We start from the raw sequence: 17,733 nt of genomic DNA on the forward strand, positions 1-17,733 counted from the left end.
AGGATTTTCAGATCTCGTCTGATATGATGCTAAGTTACAACTACAGATACAGCCGTAGGTTCCGAATTCTGACTCAATGCATCAGCTACCACATTAGCTTTCCCCGGGTGATAACTGATCGTGCAATCGTAGTCCTTGATCAACTCTAGCCACCGCCTCTGCCTCATATTCAGCTCCTTCTACTTGAAAAAGTGCCTGAGGCTTTTGTGGTTAGTAAAGATCTCGCATTGCACACCATACAAGTAGTGTCGCTAGATCTTCAGTGCATATACAATAGCAGCCAGTTCCAGATCATGGGTAGGGTAATTTCCCTCATACTCCTTAAGTTGCCGAGAAACATAAGCTACTACCTTACCCTATTGCATAAGCACACATCCCAAACCTTGCAGATATGCGTCGTTATAAATCACAAACCATCCTCCGAAGGAATGGTCAAAACCGGAGTAGTAACCAGCCGGTGCTTCAACTCCTGAAAGCACTGCTCGCAATCACTGGTCCATTCAAACTGTACTCCCTTCCTGGTTAATCGAGTTAGAGGCCCAAAAATTTTAGAGAAACCCTCTACGAAACGACGATAGTAACCCGCCAATCCTAGAAAACTCCAAACCTCCTGCATACTCTTCGGTCTTATCCAGTCGACCACAGCTTTAATCTTGCTAGGATCAATTGAGATACCATCACCAATCACCACATGGCCTAAGAATGCCACTTGATCCAACCAGAATTCACACTTCTTCAGTTTAGCATACAACTTCTTCTCTCACAGAATCTGTAATACTAACCTCGTATGATTATCATGCTCTTCTAAACTCCTCGAGTATAACAGAATATCTTCAATGAATACCACCACGAACCGGTCCAGGTACTCATCGAAAACCATGTTCATGAGATTCATAAATACTGTCGGAGCATTCGTCAACCCAAAAGGTATGACTACGAACTCATAGTGGCCATATCTGGTTCGGAAAGCCCTCTTCGCAAGATCCTCAAATCTGACCCTCACCTGATAATACCCTGACCACAAGTCGATCTTCAAAAAGACATGTGTCCCTTGTAGTTGGTCAAAGAGATTATCAATACCAGGCAATGGGTAATGGTTCTTCACAGTCACCTTGTTGATCTCACAGTAATCAATGCATATACGCATCAATCCTTCATTCTTCTTCACAAATACTAGAGCTCCCCAAGGTGAAACACTCAGTCAAATGAATTCCTTGTTTAGTAATTCCTATAAATGTTCCTTCAACTCTCGAAGTTCTACTAGAGCCATCCGGTACGGAGTTTTAGAGATTTGCACCTTACTAGGCAGCAATTCTACTGCAAAATCCACCTCACGATCCGGAGGTAAACCGAGTAGATAATCTGGAAACATATCCGAGAACTCACTGACTACCTAAGTGTCCTCAAGTCTCAACTCATCCCGCGGTGGTTTCTTCACACAAGCTAGGTACCCTTGACATCCGTCCAAGAGTAACCTTCTCTCTTGTAGTGCAAATAGAATCTGTGGCGTCGAACGCACCCACGATCCTATAAACTCGTACTTCTGCTCCCCTAGAGGTCTGAACACTACTACCTTCATATGACAATCGATTACAGCATAACTGGAGAATAACCAATCCATCCCCAAAATGACATCAAACCCTCACATGTCATATACTACAAGATTTGTCGGTAGTAACTTCCCTTGAACTACCACTGGGCAGTCTCCCAACATCTTCCTATAGAATGATATACTCCTAGATGGTGTAGTAACAGATAACACCTCATTCATTACTTGGGTCTCAACCCCACATCGTCCAACAAAACTCACAGACATAAACAAATGAGTTGCGCCTGAATCAAACAAAACAAAAGCTTTATTTGAAAGCAATAATAAGGTACCTGTTACTATGTCCCTCACATGCTCAGTGTCCATTGGAGTAAAAGAGCATACTTTGGTCGAAGCTGTATTCACCTAAATGATTCCCCGAGGTATCTAATTGCTCCCTCAGTTCACATTGGATGTAGGCACGTCTCTTTTCGGTACACAACAATCATGAGCCATGTGGCTTGACTGGCCACAACTGTAGCAGTTACCCCCAAATGACCGACACTCTCCCTCGCGCCACCTGAGGCACCTGGTACAACGATCCTGCGTCTGACTCGCCTAAGTACTCTGGCACTCGGTATTCTAATGGTAACCCAAGCCTTTATTCCTTTTCTTCCATGATTCCTAACGAGATCCTGACAGAGAACCAGAATGTATTGTCCTCTTCCACGATTCCTAATCCACCTCATCCTATCGAATACCAGTCTCAATCACCATGGCTTTATCCACCAAAATCGAGAAATCGCAGATCTGAAGCATACCCACCAAATTGCGGATATCTTTCCTCAGGCTCTTCTCAAACCTCTGAGTCTTCTTATACTCGGTTGAGATCAAACACAGCGCAAAGCGAGACAGCTCAATATACTGAGCTGCATACCCCTGCATCGTCATACTCCCCTGAGTTAGAGCAAAAAACTCATCTGCCTTCCCATCACGTACTAAAGACGGGAAGTATTTATCAAAGAACACCTACTTAAAATGGCTCCACGTCATCTCCTCTATACCGGCTCTATGCTTCTCCAGCAGACTCACCGCAGTCCACCACCTACCCGCCTCCCCAATTAGCTAGAAAGTAGCATAGAGGACTCGCTACCTATCTGAACAATGTAGGACCTCCAGGATCCTCTTAATCTTCACCATCCACTCCTCTGCTATCATTGGGTAATGTTCCTCAGAGAATGTCGAAGCGTGCATGTGTGTGAACCTCTCAATGGTGCACCTCGCTGCAATAGGAGAGCATTCGCGTCTCCTCACACTTCGCCCTATCTCTCGCAAAACCTGCCTCATCAAACCTTGAGGCACAGATGGAGACTCATCACTCGCAGTCTCCTCGGAGCCATTTCCTAGGTCATTATCCTTGGGCTTCATTCTGAAACACAATAGAAATCTATCAGTATCCCTAAAACACATACAGCTAACACAATTATCTATCCCCAATCATATTATCTATTCCCTACCAGGTTCAGGTCCGTCCTACCACACTGACACGAAAGTCATCAATGGTCTGCCCTACTTTTACTAAAATCGTCATTCCAAGAAAAACACTGAATATCGCCGACAAGTCCCGGTCTAGCAACGGAATGACTCTCAACCAACTCTACCTACATCCAACATCCTATACTCTGGTATGATGTACTCATATTTAAGCCTAACCAAGTCTACAAGACCTAACAACCTGGTTAGCTCTGATACCAAGCTATCACGCCCCAAACCTGGAAATGGGACCTAGGGGTGAAAATGTAATCTAACTTGTCCCTATATCACATAAACCATCCACAAATATAGTACAAAGGATGAGGGTCCGACCCCGTGGGTTTCCCAGGCACCTTATACACATCCAAACACAACAGAATATACCCAGCGAAAATAGATCTTTCTATGAAGCATGGTACCATACCAGAGTCCATACAAGAGCAGAAACAAGGCTTTATCATATAATGAACAACCGGGTGCCCAACATGTCTTAAAATGGCAACCCACAAAACAAAATTCCTAGCACTTACCTAAGCACTACCCGCAATACATCGGCCACTACGCTCCTGACACAAGGACGCTAGTTTCGGTTACTCGAAAGACCTGAAAAATATGTACGTACAGGAGGGGTGAGACACCACTCAGTAAGGAAAAATGCAGGTTATATCGGTGTGTGGCATTTGAGTGTTATCATGATGCAACATACACGCAGTTAAATGCAGTTCCAATACTAATTTCACAATAGTTCATACACGCACATGATCAGAAACCCCAGTGTCGTCACACCCTTCGACCCGAAGCCAACCCGTGACATAGGGTGTTGGCCCGTAGCCAACCTGTGAACACGGTGCCACCGGTACATGGCTAGTCCCAGACTCCTATGGCATCGTACTAGCGCTAACTAATGGATCCACACCCTTTGGTGATTAGCCGGGATAGGCTCACGCCCTCGGATATAGAGTCAGACACTCTGCCAACCTATGACCAGTGATTTTATACGCCCTTAGATATAGAGCCAGACACTCTCAGTACTTGGAACAAATTCGGAACCATGTTCCTACTAGCATTTCAACCATACATAATATAAACTTGCATGCTCATATAACCAAACAAACCACACCCATTTTGTAATCTAAAATCATGGTTTTCCAAACATATACAGTTTAAAGCAAGTCAAGGCATGATTATCCCTATAACAAAGTATAAATCAACATATACATTTGGTTTTCAACAAAATTAGGGATGCAGCCCATCGCTCCCTTTTCCCAAAACTGTACTCATGAAAAACCCATAGTTTTCCTCATTAGATCCCCCAAATGAGTAGCTAAAATACACATAGGACCATGGACCACAACTCTACCGAGTCCGATTTCAAAAATAACTGATATAAACACAATTCCCCTTACCTTTCCCCCAAATGGTAAATCCTGAACTTTAAGGCTCCTAAATAGCGAACCGAATTTCAAATCCTACAAATCACAGTATAGAAGATATTCACAAGACTGTTCCCTACAAAACTACAGGATCAGAACTGAAAATTGAGCCTTACCTCGATTTTACGCCAAAGCCCAAAAATAGCCGAATTAAAAGTCTAATCTGTAGAACTTGTAGAGAATCCTTCCACGATCCTCATGGTAACTTTGGATTTACAATCCTTGCGACGATCGGCGAAGAAATCTAGAGAGAGAGAGAGAGTAGGATGAGTTCTAGAGAGAGAGAGAGAGAGAGAGAGAGAGAGAGAAAATTTAGTTTTCTTAGCTTGGAAGCAAAGAGAAAGAATATTTATAGCCCTTTGACTCGGTCGTCCTCATTGACGAAATGGTATCCTCGTCGACGTGGTCATATAGACAGCTCGTCGATGAAACGGTGATCTAGTCGACAAGTCTGAGATTCCTGGTTTCCCTAAATCTCTTGCCTTCTCCTCGTCGACGAGCCTCTGAACTTTGTCGATGAGAAATACTAGGCCTTTGTCGACGAACTCTGACTTCGTCGACGAAGCTTGTTTAAATTCCAATTTTACCCCTCTCTTAATTATTTAAACCCATATATCACGGTTCGAGTTCTTATAGATATGGAGAAAAAAAATAAGCTTGGAGAGATGATCTTAGATTTTAATATGTTATACAATTTTATTACAATGAATATTTGCTTTAAGAAGAGATAAAACACTCAATAACCTTCAAAGTGGACAAAATAAAATTCAAATAGATTTCTTTCTTAATTAGGAGGTTAGATCATTTATCATGTAAGGATTGTAAATTTATTCCAAATGAAAACTTAATCACACAACATAGAGTTTTAGTGTTAGATATATGTATTAAAAACGGACAACAAATGATCAAATAAATCCGTTTAAGAGAACTAGATCGTGGAACTTAAAAGGAGAAGAATTAAAAAAAAAAAAAAAAGAATCATGGATAACTTTGAGAAGTATAAAAATGTGATAAAAGAAGCAAAAAAAAAAAAAAAAAATCGTTAGTGAAATTAGACATACATCATTTAATAATTTGTATGGTAGATTAGATACAAAGGAAGGAAAGAGAGATATATGTAAACTTGCTAGAACTAGAGAAAGAAGAAGTAAGGATTTATGTAATGTAAAATATACAAAAGTGAGGATGATATTGTCTTTGTTAAGGAAGAAGACATAAATTAAAAGAAAGATGCCGAAGTTGCTTTAGTCAGCTATTTAATGAAAATCTTATAGAAGGCTTAAACTTAGGATTGACAAATGAGGAAAAGACAAAAAATATAAGATTTATTTGTAAGATTAGAGGAGGACCCAATCAACAAAACTATGTTCCACAAGACAAAGGACAAGGAAGAAGAGGGGGATACAATAATCGTCCGAACAAAGACGAAAGAAATGTTCAGTACTACAACTGTCATAAGTACGGACACTATAGCAATGAGTGCTGGAGGCAACAACAAGAAAAACTTAGCGAGGAGGCTAACCTTACCGAAACTGAACATGTAGATGGAGAGTCATTGTTGCTAATAGCACACAGCTCGACCCAAGAACAGGCCAAATCTTCCAAAGATGCGGAATTGATGCTTGAAGGAGAATAATCCACACAAACAAGAGAAGTGGCTATCAAGTCACAAGTTCCTGAGCTGCAGACACCTCTACACGGTTCACCACAAAGGAACGAATCTTTATCACCAATTGAGCGTGAAATCTCAGACAAGAGGCGTAGAGGAGCCCGTAATCTAGATGATATGTATGAAACTACACAACCTATAAAAGAGTATGTTACTCTATACTTTCTATTGCTGACTAGCGACCAGATTAGCTTTAAGGAGACTAACGAAAAAGACAAATGGAGAAAAGTAATGGATGACAAGATTCAATCCATCAAGAAGAACAAGACTTGGGAATTGACAAATCTACCAAAGGGTCGTAAAACTATTGGTGTGAAATGGGTTTACAAGACCAAGAAGAAAGATCAAGGAGTTGACAAATCTCCCTTGCCGCAAGCCTCTCGTAGATTGGAAAAAACCCTTTAAAGGTTTCGTTCATCAAAATAGAAAACCAGGGGACTCCACACAATTTTTTATGAGTTCGCAAAACCTTTTAGAGAAACTAAAAGCCTTAAGAACTTCTAGAATAAAATTCCAATTCACTCAGTCATAAGCCTTAGCCATATCGAGTTTTACCATCACATTGCCGTCAACCATCTTTTTGTGCAAAAGCTGAACCATTTCTTGAGCAAGTATAATATTTTCAAAAATACCACGCCCATGAATAAAAGTGCCTTGTTCATGCAAGACCAACTTATCAACAACCTCGGTTAGTTTAAAAACAATAATCTTGGAAAGAATTTTATAAGCCACAGAGCATAAACTAATAGGTCAAAATTTATCAAAACTAGAAGGATTATCCACCTTAGGAATTTAAACAATAAACGAAGAGGAAAAAAACTTAGAAAGAGTAGTGCCTCGAAAAAAATCCATTACCGCATCCAAGAGATCTTTTTTTACAATGTCCCGGCAAGATTTATAAAATTTAGAGCCAAATCCATCCGGTCCCAGACTACTTTCTTTGTGAATAGAGAACACCGCTCTTTTAACTTCTTCTTCTATCAGTTTAACGCAGAGGAAATTATTATTAACATCTGAAATTTGCCTTTAAATTAACTCGGAGAGATCGCATGGTTGAACCGCTGAAGACTCTGAAAGAAAATTCTGGAAAAAAATGGCTGCTTCATTATGAATTGCTTCCACACACTCTAATATCCTCCCGTCATTCAAAACCATACGATCTATACGACTCTTATTCCGCTTTTGATTGATAATTGAATGGAAGAATTTAGAGTTTTGATTCCCCTTAATCAACCATTTTTTTTTTTTTCGCAATTTGTCCTAGGCAAGATGCTTCCCTATTCTGCCACACCTGAATCTCAAACTTAGTAGTCAAGTAATCAGTTTCGACGTCCTCAGAAAAACTTGTTTGCAACTGATTTTCTAAATATTCCATCCTTTCCTCAAAAGCTTTTAAATTTTCTCCCACTCTTCTCCAAAGAAATTTTTATTCCATGCACGTAATGTAACTTTAGTTCTCTTAAGGCGAATAACAAGTTTCAAAAGACCCGAGACTGAGTCATTCCCAAGAAGCAAGACCTAGTAATGTGCATATGACGAAGCTAATCAATGATAGGGGCCCTGAAATAGCAAAAATTCCTGTGGTTCAAGGAAAAGGGGATCATGTAAGGCAAAACTCTAATATACCGCAGAGAATATTGGAAAATAATGGGCATGAATGTTCAACAGAGAGTAATGAAGGGGAGTGTGAGGAAGTCGAGTGTGATGATGATCCTTGAGTCTCAAATGATGAACCTATATCTCAAGAGGAAGTAGATCAGGTAGATAGTTTTAAACTGATTAAAGGTGGGGACCAAGGTTTGCATTAGCAGGAATTGGCTCGGGGTTATTTTTTCGAGAGACAGGAAGGTGAAATATCACGTTTAAAGGGCAAAGAAAAAAATGTATGAGTCTGATACAAGGCAGGGATGGATTTCTATAAAAAAAAATAAAAATAAAAAAATTTGCGCTTTCTTATGCCTTTACCATTTTTCAAATTCCTAAAATTGCAAAGTAATCTTTTTACAAAGTTTCAAGAAAACAAGTCAATTGAGAGAATAAAAATCAGAGTAGATACTATTCCATTAATTCAAAATGTTCTTAAAGATTTAAAAAATTAAGCATGGAGTGTCCCAAAAGGATATGTGATTTTATTTCTTACCATATTTATCAGGAAACAAAAGTTGAGATTATTATTCTTAAAATTCTAGGCCTATCCTTAAGCTTGGTGGAATATCAATTTTGAAGAAAATGCAGCCACGAATTAGGCATTGCCCATTAAAGATTTAAAGATTGAAGAACATGAGCTCAAATGATTCTATTGAATTCGCACCGAAGAGATGACCCATTGTGAAAAGAATAGATAAATCAAGCACTAAATTTGAGAAGAGAAATATTATATTTATAATAGTGCCACTTAAGGGTGGGTCTAAATTTAAGACTTGATCTCTACTTAAATTATGAGGGTTCAAGTCCTTGGAGATTTCAATTTTATATTTGAGATAATATATTTGTGTTAAGAAGAGAAGGGTAGAGGGACGAACCACTATTTCGATGAATTAATCAAGTGTTCGAAGAATTTCATACACCATCTTTTCTTTTAAAAAATATGTATATGTTATATTTATAATGGATTGAATTTTTGGATTCAAAGTTAAATTGTATTTTGGTATAATACTACTATATATGCAGCAGCATCATATATATATTCCCATGCATGCCATTGTCAAAAGAAAAGGAGAATTGAAATCATCTGAATTCTTCGGAATAACCAACTATCTTATCAAATTAGTTATCGTCTCTCAAACTTTTCAGAATGAGCGGAGAGTAGCCATGCATGCATAACGTGAAAACGGAATGGCATATAAGAGGATTACTTTTTCGTAGGGGCACTCTTCATCATCATCATCTATCCCAAGTATTTAGGAACACCTTTATTAATTTATACATATGTACTTCACCTTATTTTTTATTAGGCCATGAATTATAAGATTAAAATCTCTTTTTGATGATTTTAGGGCTTCTCATCTTACAATAAAGCCCTTCTCTCCCTCTCTCTCTCTCTCTCTCTCTCTCTCTCTCTCTCTCTCTCTCTCTCTCTCTCATCTCTAGCCCCTATATAAGGAGGTCTTCTTCACCAGTCCTCCATTTCTCTCAGTCTAACTCTCTCTCTCTCTCTCTCTCTCTATGAATGTGAGAGACGAATCTCAGTTGAGGAAAATTTAGAGGTCAAAGAGCTTTCTTTCGATCAATGGGGATTGCGGATGCGACGGCGGAAGAGGAAGGGCGCGCAAACAAGGTCATAAAGCGTCTGCGTATATTCTCCTCGGTGGCTTTGAAGTTGGGGGATGACAAGTTCCCCAGCTGGTGCCTCGAACTGAACTCTGAAAACGATCCACCTGACTCCAAAACCAACAAGTCTTCGTCCGTGGCTCACCGTCGGGTCGATCATGATTTCGAGAAGCCGATTGCTGAGAATGTTGGCGGCGACTTTAATGGAATCGAAGCGGTGAGAACGATGCTGTTGGTCGATCGCCAAGAGCAGGTGGATAAGTTGAAGGTTAATTTCGGGAGAGAATGGGAAGCGGTCACGGCGGAGTCGCCGTCGTTTGCTCCCACCGCCAAGCCGTGGAATCTGAGGGCGAGGAAAGTTGCGCGCAAGGCGACGATCGACGGCGACGAAGCGAAATTCACGATACCGCTTTCACGGCAGGAGGTGGAGGAGGATTATTTGGCGATGCTTGGACACAAACCCCCGCATAGGCCCAAGAAGCGAGCCAAGGCGGTCCAGAAGGAAATAGACGTAAGTTTCTTCCTTTAGCCGCCGTTTGGTTCTCAAGAAAACCCACATGATTAATTCATAATAAACAAAAAAGAAAGTTGGGTTCATCTTCTGCTTTTTGGTTTGTTTGTTTGAATCTGATATTCCCGAATCATTTGTTTATAGATCTCTAGCTTTGCATGACGCATTAATTTCTTTGCACGCAGGCTCTTTTTCCAGGCTCAACGTTAACTGGAATTACAGCCCACAGATACAAAGTTCCTGGGCGTAGAGGATAGGTGATTACTCCATCCGCATGTGCTTGCTGATCACAAATTTTCTTTTTTCCCTTTAATTAGTTTTGATTAATTCCGTCTTTAATTTATCTGATCGTTTGTTCTCTTGATTCTTATTTTTGCAGGCGTAGCCGTGAGATTCGGCCAGTTTAAATTAGTGTATTTGTGAATTGGGAATTGCATGTACAGAAAATATTGAATTTTCCAGGAAAATGGTGTTTCTCCTCGGCCACTTTGTTTAGGGCATGGGATAGTGCCAAACTGGGCTATCATTTATCCTATTTGAATTATTGTAACCATTTTTTAAATTAGTTTGAATAAATAAACAAACATTTATAGTCAAGATTGTGTTATCTATTAAAGGGTACTTATGTTCTAAAAGGAGAGGAGCAAAAATAAAAAATAAAAAAAAAATTATAATTTCTTCTTTTACCAGGAAAATATATATATTATATCATTTTTGAGGTACTACGGGACTCAAAAACATACCATTGTCACTTTCGATTAATTACTACAAGTAAAAAGATTAAAAAAAAAATGAGGGTAAATTTTGTCATTTTATTAAAAAAAAATAAGTTAAAAAAAAATTTTGGAGTGCAATTGTATTTTTTTTAGAGGGCCAGTAATCATTTCTTTTTTGTTTTTTGGGTAAAGTTTCAAAAGCCCATTAAATTTTCTAAACTATTTAAATCACAATTCACTAATTTTTTTGACCCATTCGAAAAAAATTAATATGTTTTTACATGTTGCCACTTGCAACTCACCCCAAGGGAAAAATTATAGAGGGGAACCGTCCCTGCACATGTATGTATGCTATTAATGAATTTAGGATCATTTTGTCATATAATTTCTCATATAACTTTTCTTTGTTTAAAATAAGTCACTAATTATCTAAATTAAACCATAATTATATTTAATCAATATTCATTAGTTTTACGAAGAAAAAAAAAATACTTATATTTTGATTATATATATATTTATTTATATATGTTATTTCAAAGATCTAATTTTATTTACGTTAAATAGAATAATCTTTTTTTACAAATTATGGTCTTATGTTGTGCAATGCAACTCCACCTATGATGCACTTAATATCGTAATCTTTTCACACACAACTAGCCTCAAGCCCGAGTAAAAGAGGAGGGCTGCATTAGGTAGTTGATAGCCAACGTAAATTTTTTTAGATCACTATGATATGAATCCTTACTCATTGGGGTGTCCCCTACGAGCAACATGTTGCACTTATACTACCCGGGTGTAGCAAAACGTGGGTAAGGGTGGGCTAGGTTGTCGCCTCGAAGCGATGCAATGTGTCGACGCTTGGGCACATTGTCAAATATGTGGGGGTTCTCACATCATTCTGAACGTGGGCGGGTCAAGAAGTTAGTACAGTAGACTAAGATTAGATTAGTAGCTTGAAATACAGGGACACTTACAGGTTAGGTAAAAAAGTGAAAATTGTGTACACAATGATTAGAAGAAAAATATATATAATTTGTTTTCAAGAAATTAAGTGGGTGTGGGAGAAAACTAGAGAAATTGTTAAATCAAGATTTAAACTTTAGTATACTGGAAAAGAAAAATATAAGAATGGGGTAGAAATTATTGTAGATAAAAACATAAAAGATAGTGTTGTCGATGTAAATAGAGTAGGGGATATAAATATTAAAATTAATATGGTCTTAGGCCAAGTGATGATATTTCCTCTAGTGAGCTTATTAGAAAATCTTAAAGAGAACAATTTTGGTAAGAATAGATAGTATTATATAAGGCATATTTGGGACTGAGAAAATATTCATATATAAGAGCATATCTGAATGGACATATTGGAAGGGAGACACAGAGAATGTCGATATGGAGAAAAAAATAAGCATGAAGAGATGATCTTAGACTTTAATATGTTATATGATTTTATTACAATGAATATTTGCTTTAAGAAGAGATAAAACACTTAATAACCTTCAAAGTGGACAAAATAAAATTCAAATAGATTTCTTTCCTAATTAGAAGGTTAGATAATTTATCATGTAAGAATTGTAAATTTATTCTAGACGAAAACTTAACCACACAACATAGAGTTTTAGTGTTAGATATATGTATTAAAAACAGACAACAAATGATAAAATAAATCTGTTTAAGAGAACTAGATCGTGGAACTTAAAGGGAGGAAATTAAAACAAAAAAAAAAAAAAAAAACATGGATAACTTTGAAAAGTATAAAAATATGATAAAAGATGCAAAAAAAAAAAAAGTCGTTAGTGAAATTAGACATACATCATTTAATAATTTATATGGTAGATTAGATACGAAAGAAGGGAAGAGAGATATATGTAAACTTGCTAGAACTAGAGAAAGAAGAAGTAAGGATTTATGTAATGTAAAATATATAAAAGTGAGGATGATATTGCCTTGGCTAAGGAAGAAGACATAAATTAAAAGAAAGATGGCGAAGTTGCTTTAGTGAGCTATTTAATGAAAATCATATAAAATGCTTAAATTTAGGATTGACAAATGAGGAAAAGACTAAAAATACAAGATTTATTCATAAGATTAGAGTTAACGAAATTAAGTTTGCACTAGAAAAAAATGAAAAATGAAAAATTTATAGGACTAGATAACATCTCAATTGAGGTTTGGAAATGCTTAAGTGATAATGTAATTATATAGCCAACTAATTTATTTAATACAATTATAAAAACAAAGAAAATGTCAAATGAATGGAGGAAAAATACTTTAACACCTATATGAAAAAAAAAAAAAATTGGAGATATTTAAAATTATTGTAACTATCGTGAAACTAAACTTATGAATCATACTACGAAACTGTCGGAAAGGGTAGTCAAACAAAGGTTAAGGTTAGAAACAAATGCCTTAAAAACCCAATTTGGTTTTATACCTGTTGGGAGATCTACTGCAGAAGTTATGTATCTTTTAAGAAGGTTCATGGAAAATTTTAGGACTAAATGTTGTTCCCTTAAATATGCAAATACTATTTTCTAATCCAACAAAGAACAAAAGTGACTCGATAATAAAATATTAACTCAATATATTTGAATATTGAGTGAGATTTGTTTTTATTTGAAACTTGTATGTACCATTATATTTCCAAAATAGGGAAATAGGCATAAAGCCTTATACAAAATAGAACACCTTCTTAAAGAAGGGGAAAAAAAACAAAACTAATCAATCATATAACTTTAGATTTTTTCATCTAAAACTACTCACTTAATAGCTAGGTCCATATTATAAATTTTCCCAACAAAAATGATCAAATTCCTCCATTTCCAAGTGGCATACAAAGCTAATCAAGTTACATCATATAAGCCAGACATTTCAAACCTTGATAACTACTGCATATCATCGTCCTGCCTTTTGGTTGAGTGCTGAATTCCTATAGCTGCAAATATACGTTCACATGTATGTCTAGTAGTGACACGTACACTCAAAATATCTAATTTTAATACTGCAGCCATATAGTTTAAATTCACGCAATCTACTATAATGTACAAATTTTTAGTGGTTTACTTCTATTGAATTAAAGTTAGTAAGTTAAATTGTAAAAAAAGAAAAAGAAAAAAAGAAAAATAAGGGAGCTCATTAGTGTGTTATTATGATCCCAACCCTTAACATAATCTGCAAAACATAAGAAGACTAAGATATAGTGGTTCATAAATTATTTTTAATGGTGTACTAAATCATATCAACTATGATCCTGACAATAATATAATGATAAAATATTAATTTGATAAAAGTAGTTTGCTATTTATGGGTGTGAATGATGCCCTAACTATTGGAAATTAAACTTGACTAGAGATGGCCGGTAGCCCATCGCTATTGAATTTTCTGGAGTCGGCAGGCAACCTACTCCACCTATCAGTCCACTTCTGTTGAAGACTAATTCCCACCATTGTTGATCATACTGTTGTATGATTTGCTATAAATAGATGTGTGTGTGTGCAATGTATTATGTGGTGTAGAGAATGTGAATAACCAGTGAGTGAGAGTGATTTTAATTCTCCTCTCTAATTCAATTTGAAATAAATTAAAAGTGTTTATTGTGCAATTGATTCTCACTGAGTTTCAGTCATTGACCGAGTGTCCCCTCCACCCATTAGTGGTATCAGAGCGTTCAAGTTCACTGAAATTCACTAAATAGAGGCGAATAGAGGAGAAATTCAATTTTCTTCCTAAATTGGAGGTTGCTCAAAATCCCAAATTGAGCATATTATTGTGAAATTCAGGTTGAGATGATTCCAGAGGTGAAAACAATGTCTCAAACAGAGTCCGAAAGGCCCCACACGCGCTCCCACACGCTACCAACTAATTCAGCGTCAAAGACACGCGCCTCATGCACCGGAGATTTTAGTGACCGGTGACGTCACACACCACATGCTCCCACACACTTCTTCTATGACTAGCTGACATGATCCGACCTGAAAACCCAACCCACAACCCTCATCCATCTACTCGGCTTAGCAACCTAGTTCTAGACCCGCATGTACGACCCGACCTGACTATCTAACTTGCCTCTCATCGCCTACATGTGGCACATGCAGCCATCGTCACGTGACCATAATGGTAAATTGTAATGTCCTTATCTCTGTTAAGTCAAATCATTATTTAAAAAAAAAAAAAAAAAACTGGTTCAAAATTTTTGGCAAGTTCAATGATTTTTAGACAAGTTCTTTGCAACCCAAAACCAATTCCTAAGGTTTTTCATCCTTCCAAACACATTGGTGGCATCATATTTGCCAAAACCAATCCCCAACTCTCTGTTTTTTATATATTAGATTCAATGGAGAACTATGCTACCCAAGTTGTCATTCCAAAGTTGACCCGAGAGAATTATGACAACTGGTCTATTCAAATGAGGGCCCTTCTAGGTAGTTAGGATGCCATCGACATCATTGAAGATGGCTATAGAGAAAGCCCATTCAAAGAAGCCGAAGCAATTATGTCCGATGCTCAAAGAATGACCTTACGAGCCGATCGAAAGAAGGATTGTAAGGCGAAGTCCATAATCTACTAAGGCCTTGATGAGGTCAAGTTTGAAATCATCGCCTCTGCCAAGACATCCCAAGAAGTTTAAGACTCTCTCCATCGAACACACAAAGGTGTAGACAAAGCAAAGAAGATTCTTCTTCAAACAATACAAGGTGATTTCGAATCTTTAAGAATGAAATCTGCGCAATCTATTACTAATTACTACACATGAGTTATGGTAGTATCAACTCAATTGAGAAGAAATGGAGAGACTCTTAATGACGAGAGAATTTGTGAGAAAATTTTGCGATCTTTGGATCCAAACTTTGATTATATAGCTGTGACAATGGAAGAAACAAAATATCTGGAAACCATGTCCATCGAAGAACTTGTGGGCTCACTCCAAACCCATGAGCAGAAAGTCAATAGAAAGGGTGATGATAAAGCACTAGAGCAAGCCCTCCAAACGAAGTTGTCCCTCACTACAGATTGATACGACAAAGGGGGGACGTCATAGCGTGAAAGAGGACGAGACTGAGGATCTCGTGGAAGAAATTCTAGAAATTTTGAATCTAGAGAAGGTGGCAGAGGCAGAAAGAGGTCCCACTAGAGGAGGACCCGGTCAACAAAACTATGTTCCATAAGGCAGATGACTAGGAAGAAGAGGAGGATATAATAATCGCCCGAAAGTAGACAAAAGAAACGTTCAGTGCTACAACTGTCATAAGTACATACACTATAGCAATGAATGTTGGGGGCAACAATAAGAAAAAGCTAGCGAGGAGGCTAACCTTGCCGAAACTGAACATGTAGATGGAGATTCATTGTTGCTAATAGCGCATAGCTCGACCCAAGACCATGCCAAATCTTCCAAAGATGCGGAATTAATGCTTGAAGGAGAAGAATCCACATAAACAAGAGAAGGGGCTATTGAGTCACAAGTTCCTAAGTTGCAGACACCTCCACATGGTTCACCACAAAGGAACGAATCTCCATCACCAATTGAGCGTGAAATCTCAGACATGAGGCCTAGAGGAGCCCGTAATATAGCTAATCTATATGAAACTACAGAACCTATAAAAAAGTATGTTACTCTGTACTTTCTATTGCTGACTAGCGACTCGGTTAGCTTTGAGGAGTCTAACGAAGAAGAAAGATGGAGAAAAGCAATGGATGAGGAGATTCAATCTATCGAGAAGAACAAGACTTGGGAGTTGACAAATCTCCCGAAGGGCCATAAAACTATTGGTGTGAAATGGGTCTACAAGACAAAGAAGAACACTCAAGGAGTTGACAAATCTTCCTTACCACAAGTCTCTTGTAGATTGAAAAAATCCTTTAAAGGTTCTATTCATCAAAACAAAAAACCATAGGGATTCCACACAATTTTTTAAGAGCTTGCAAAACCTCTTAAAGAAACTAAAAACCTTGAGAACTTCTAGAAGAAAATTCCAATTCACTCTGTCATAAGCCTTAGCCATATCGAGTTTTACTATCACATTACCGCCAACCATTTTTTTGTGCAAAGGCTGAACCATTTCTTGAGCAAGTATAATATTTTCAAAAATACTACGCCCAGGAATAAAAGCGCCTTGTTCATGCGAGACCAACTTATGAACAACCTCGGTTAGTCTAAAATCAATAATCTTGAAAAGAATTTTATAAGCCACAGAGCATAAACTAATAGGCCGGAATTTATCAAAGTTAGAAGGATTATCCACCTTCGAAATTAAAATAATAAACGAAGTGGAAAAAAACATGGAAAGAGTATTGCCCTAAAAAAAATTCATTGCTGCATCCAAGAGATCTTTTTTTATAATGTCCCAAGAAGATTTATAAAATTTAGAGCCAAATCCATCCAGTCCCGAACTACTTTATTATCAACATCTGAAATTTGCCTTTGAATTAACCCAAAGAGATCACATGGTTCAACCGCTGAAGACTCTGAAAGAAAATTCTAAAAAAAAACAGTTGCTTCATTATGAATTGCTTCTGCACCCTCCAATATCCTCCCATCATTCAGAATTATACGATCTATATGACTCTTATTCCGCTTCTGATTGATAACTAAATGGAAGAATTTAGAGTTTTGATCTCCCTTAATCATCCATTTTTTTTTCACAATTTGTCCTAGGCGAGATGCTTCCATATTCTCCTACACCTGAATCTCCAACTTAGTAGTCAAGTAATCAGTTTCGATGTCCTCAGAAAAACCTGCTTGCAAATAATTTTCTAGATATTTCATCCTTTCCTCGAAAGCTTTTAAATTTTCTCCCACTTTACCAAAGACATTTTTATTCCATGCACATAATGTAACTTTAGTTCTCTTAAGGCGAATAGCAAGTTTCAAAAGACCCGAGACTGAGTCATTCCTGATCCAGGCATCTTTAACGCATGACAAAAACATATCATGCGAGCTCCACATATTCCAAAACCGATATAGGGCAGGGCTATACCGAGAGAAAGACGTATTTGTATGCACCACCATAAGGCTATGATTGAAATCACCTCAAAGACATTTATATCCTTCCAAAACAACCACAATTTACGGC

The 17,733-nt window shown here is 37.5% G+C and overlaps 1 protein-coding gene across 1 annotated transcript; it reads left to right on the plus strand.

Moving 5' to 3' along the window:
* Nucleotides 1-9,392: 9,392 nt before the first annotated feature.
* On the plus strand, nt 9,393-10,201 carry LOC131153713 (uncharacterized). Its single transcript, XM_058106162.1, has 2 exons — nt 9,393-9,944; nt 10,130-10,201. The coding sequence occupies exons 1-2, from the start codon at nt 9,393-9,395 to the stop codon at nt 10,199-10,201; spliced, it is 624 nt and encodes a 207-aa protein (XP_057962145.1).
* The last annotated feature ends 7,532 nt before the right edge of the window (nt 10,202-17,733 follow it).

This window comes from Malania oleifera, chromosome 4 (genome assembly GCF_029873635.1).
Source record: "Malania oleifera isolate guangnan ecotype guangnan chromosome 4, ASM2987363v1, whole genome shotgun sequence".
Classification (NCBI taxonomy): domain Eukaryota; kingdom Viridiplantae; phylum Streptophyta; class Magnoliopsida; order Santalales; family Ximeniaceae; genus Malania; species Malania oleifera.

Excerpts from the sequence above, each read along its gene's own strand:
- LOC131153713 (XM_058106162.1), top strand. The coding sequence starts at position 9,393 with ATGGGGATTGCGGATGCGACGGCGGAAGAGGAAGGGCGCGCAAACAAG. Across the intron at positions 9,945-10,129 it reads CGGTCCAGAAGGAAATAGAC|GCTCTTTTTCCAGGCTCAAC; the intron begins GTAAGTTTCTTC and ends CTTTGCACGCAG.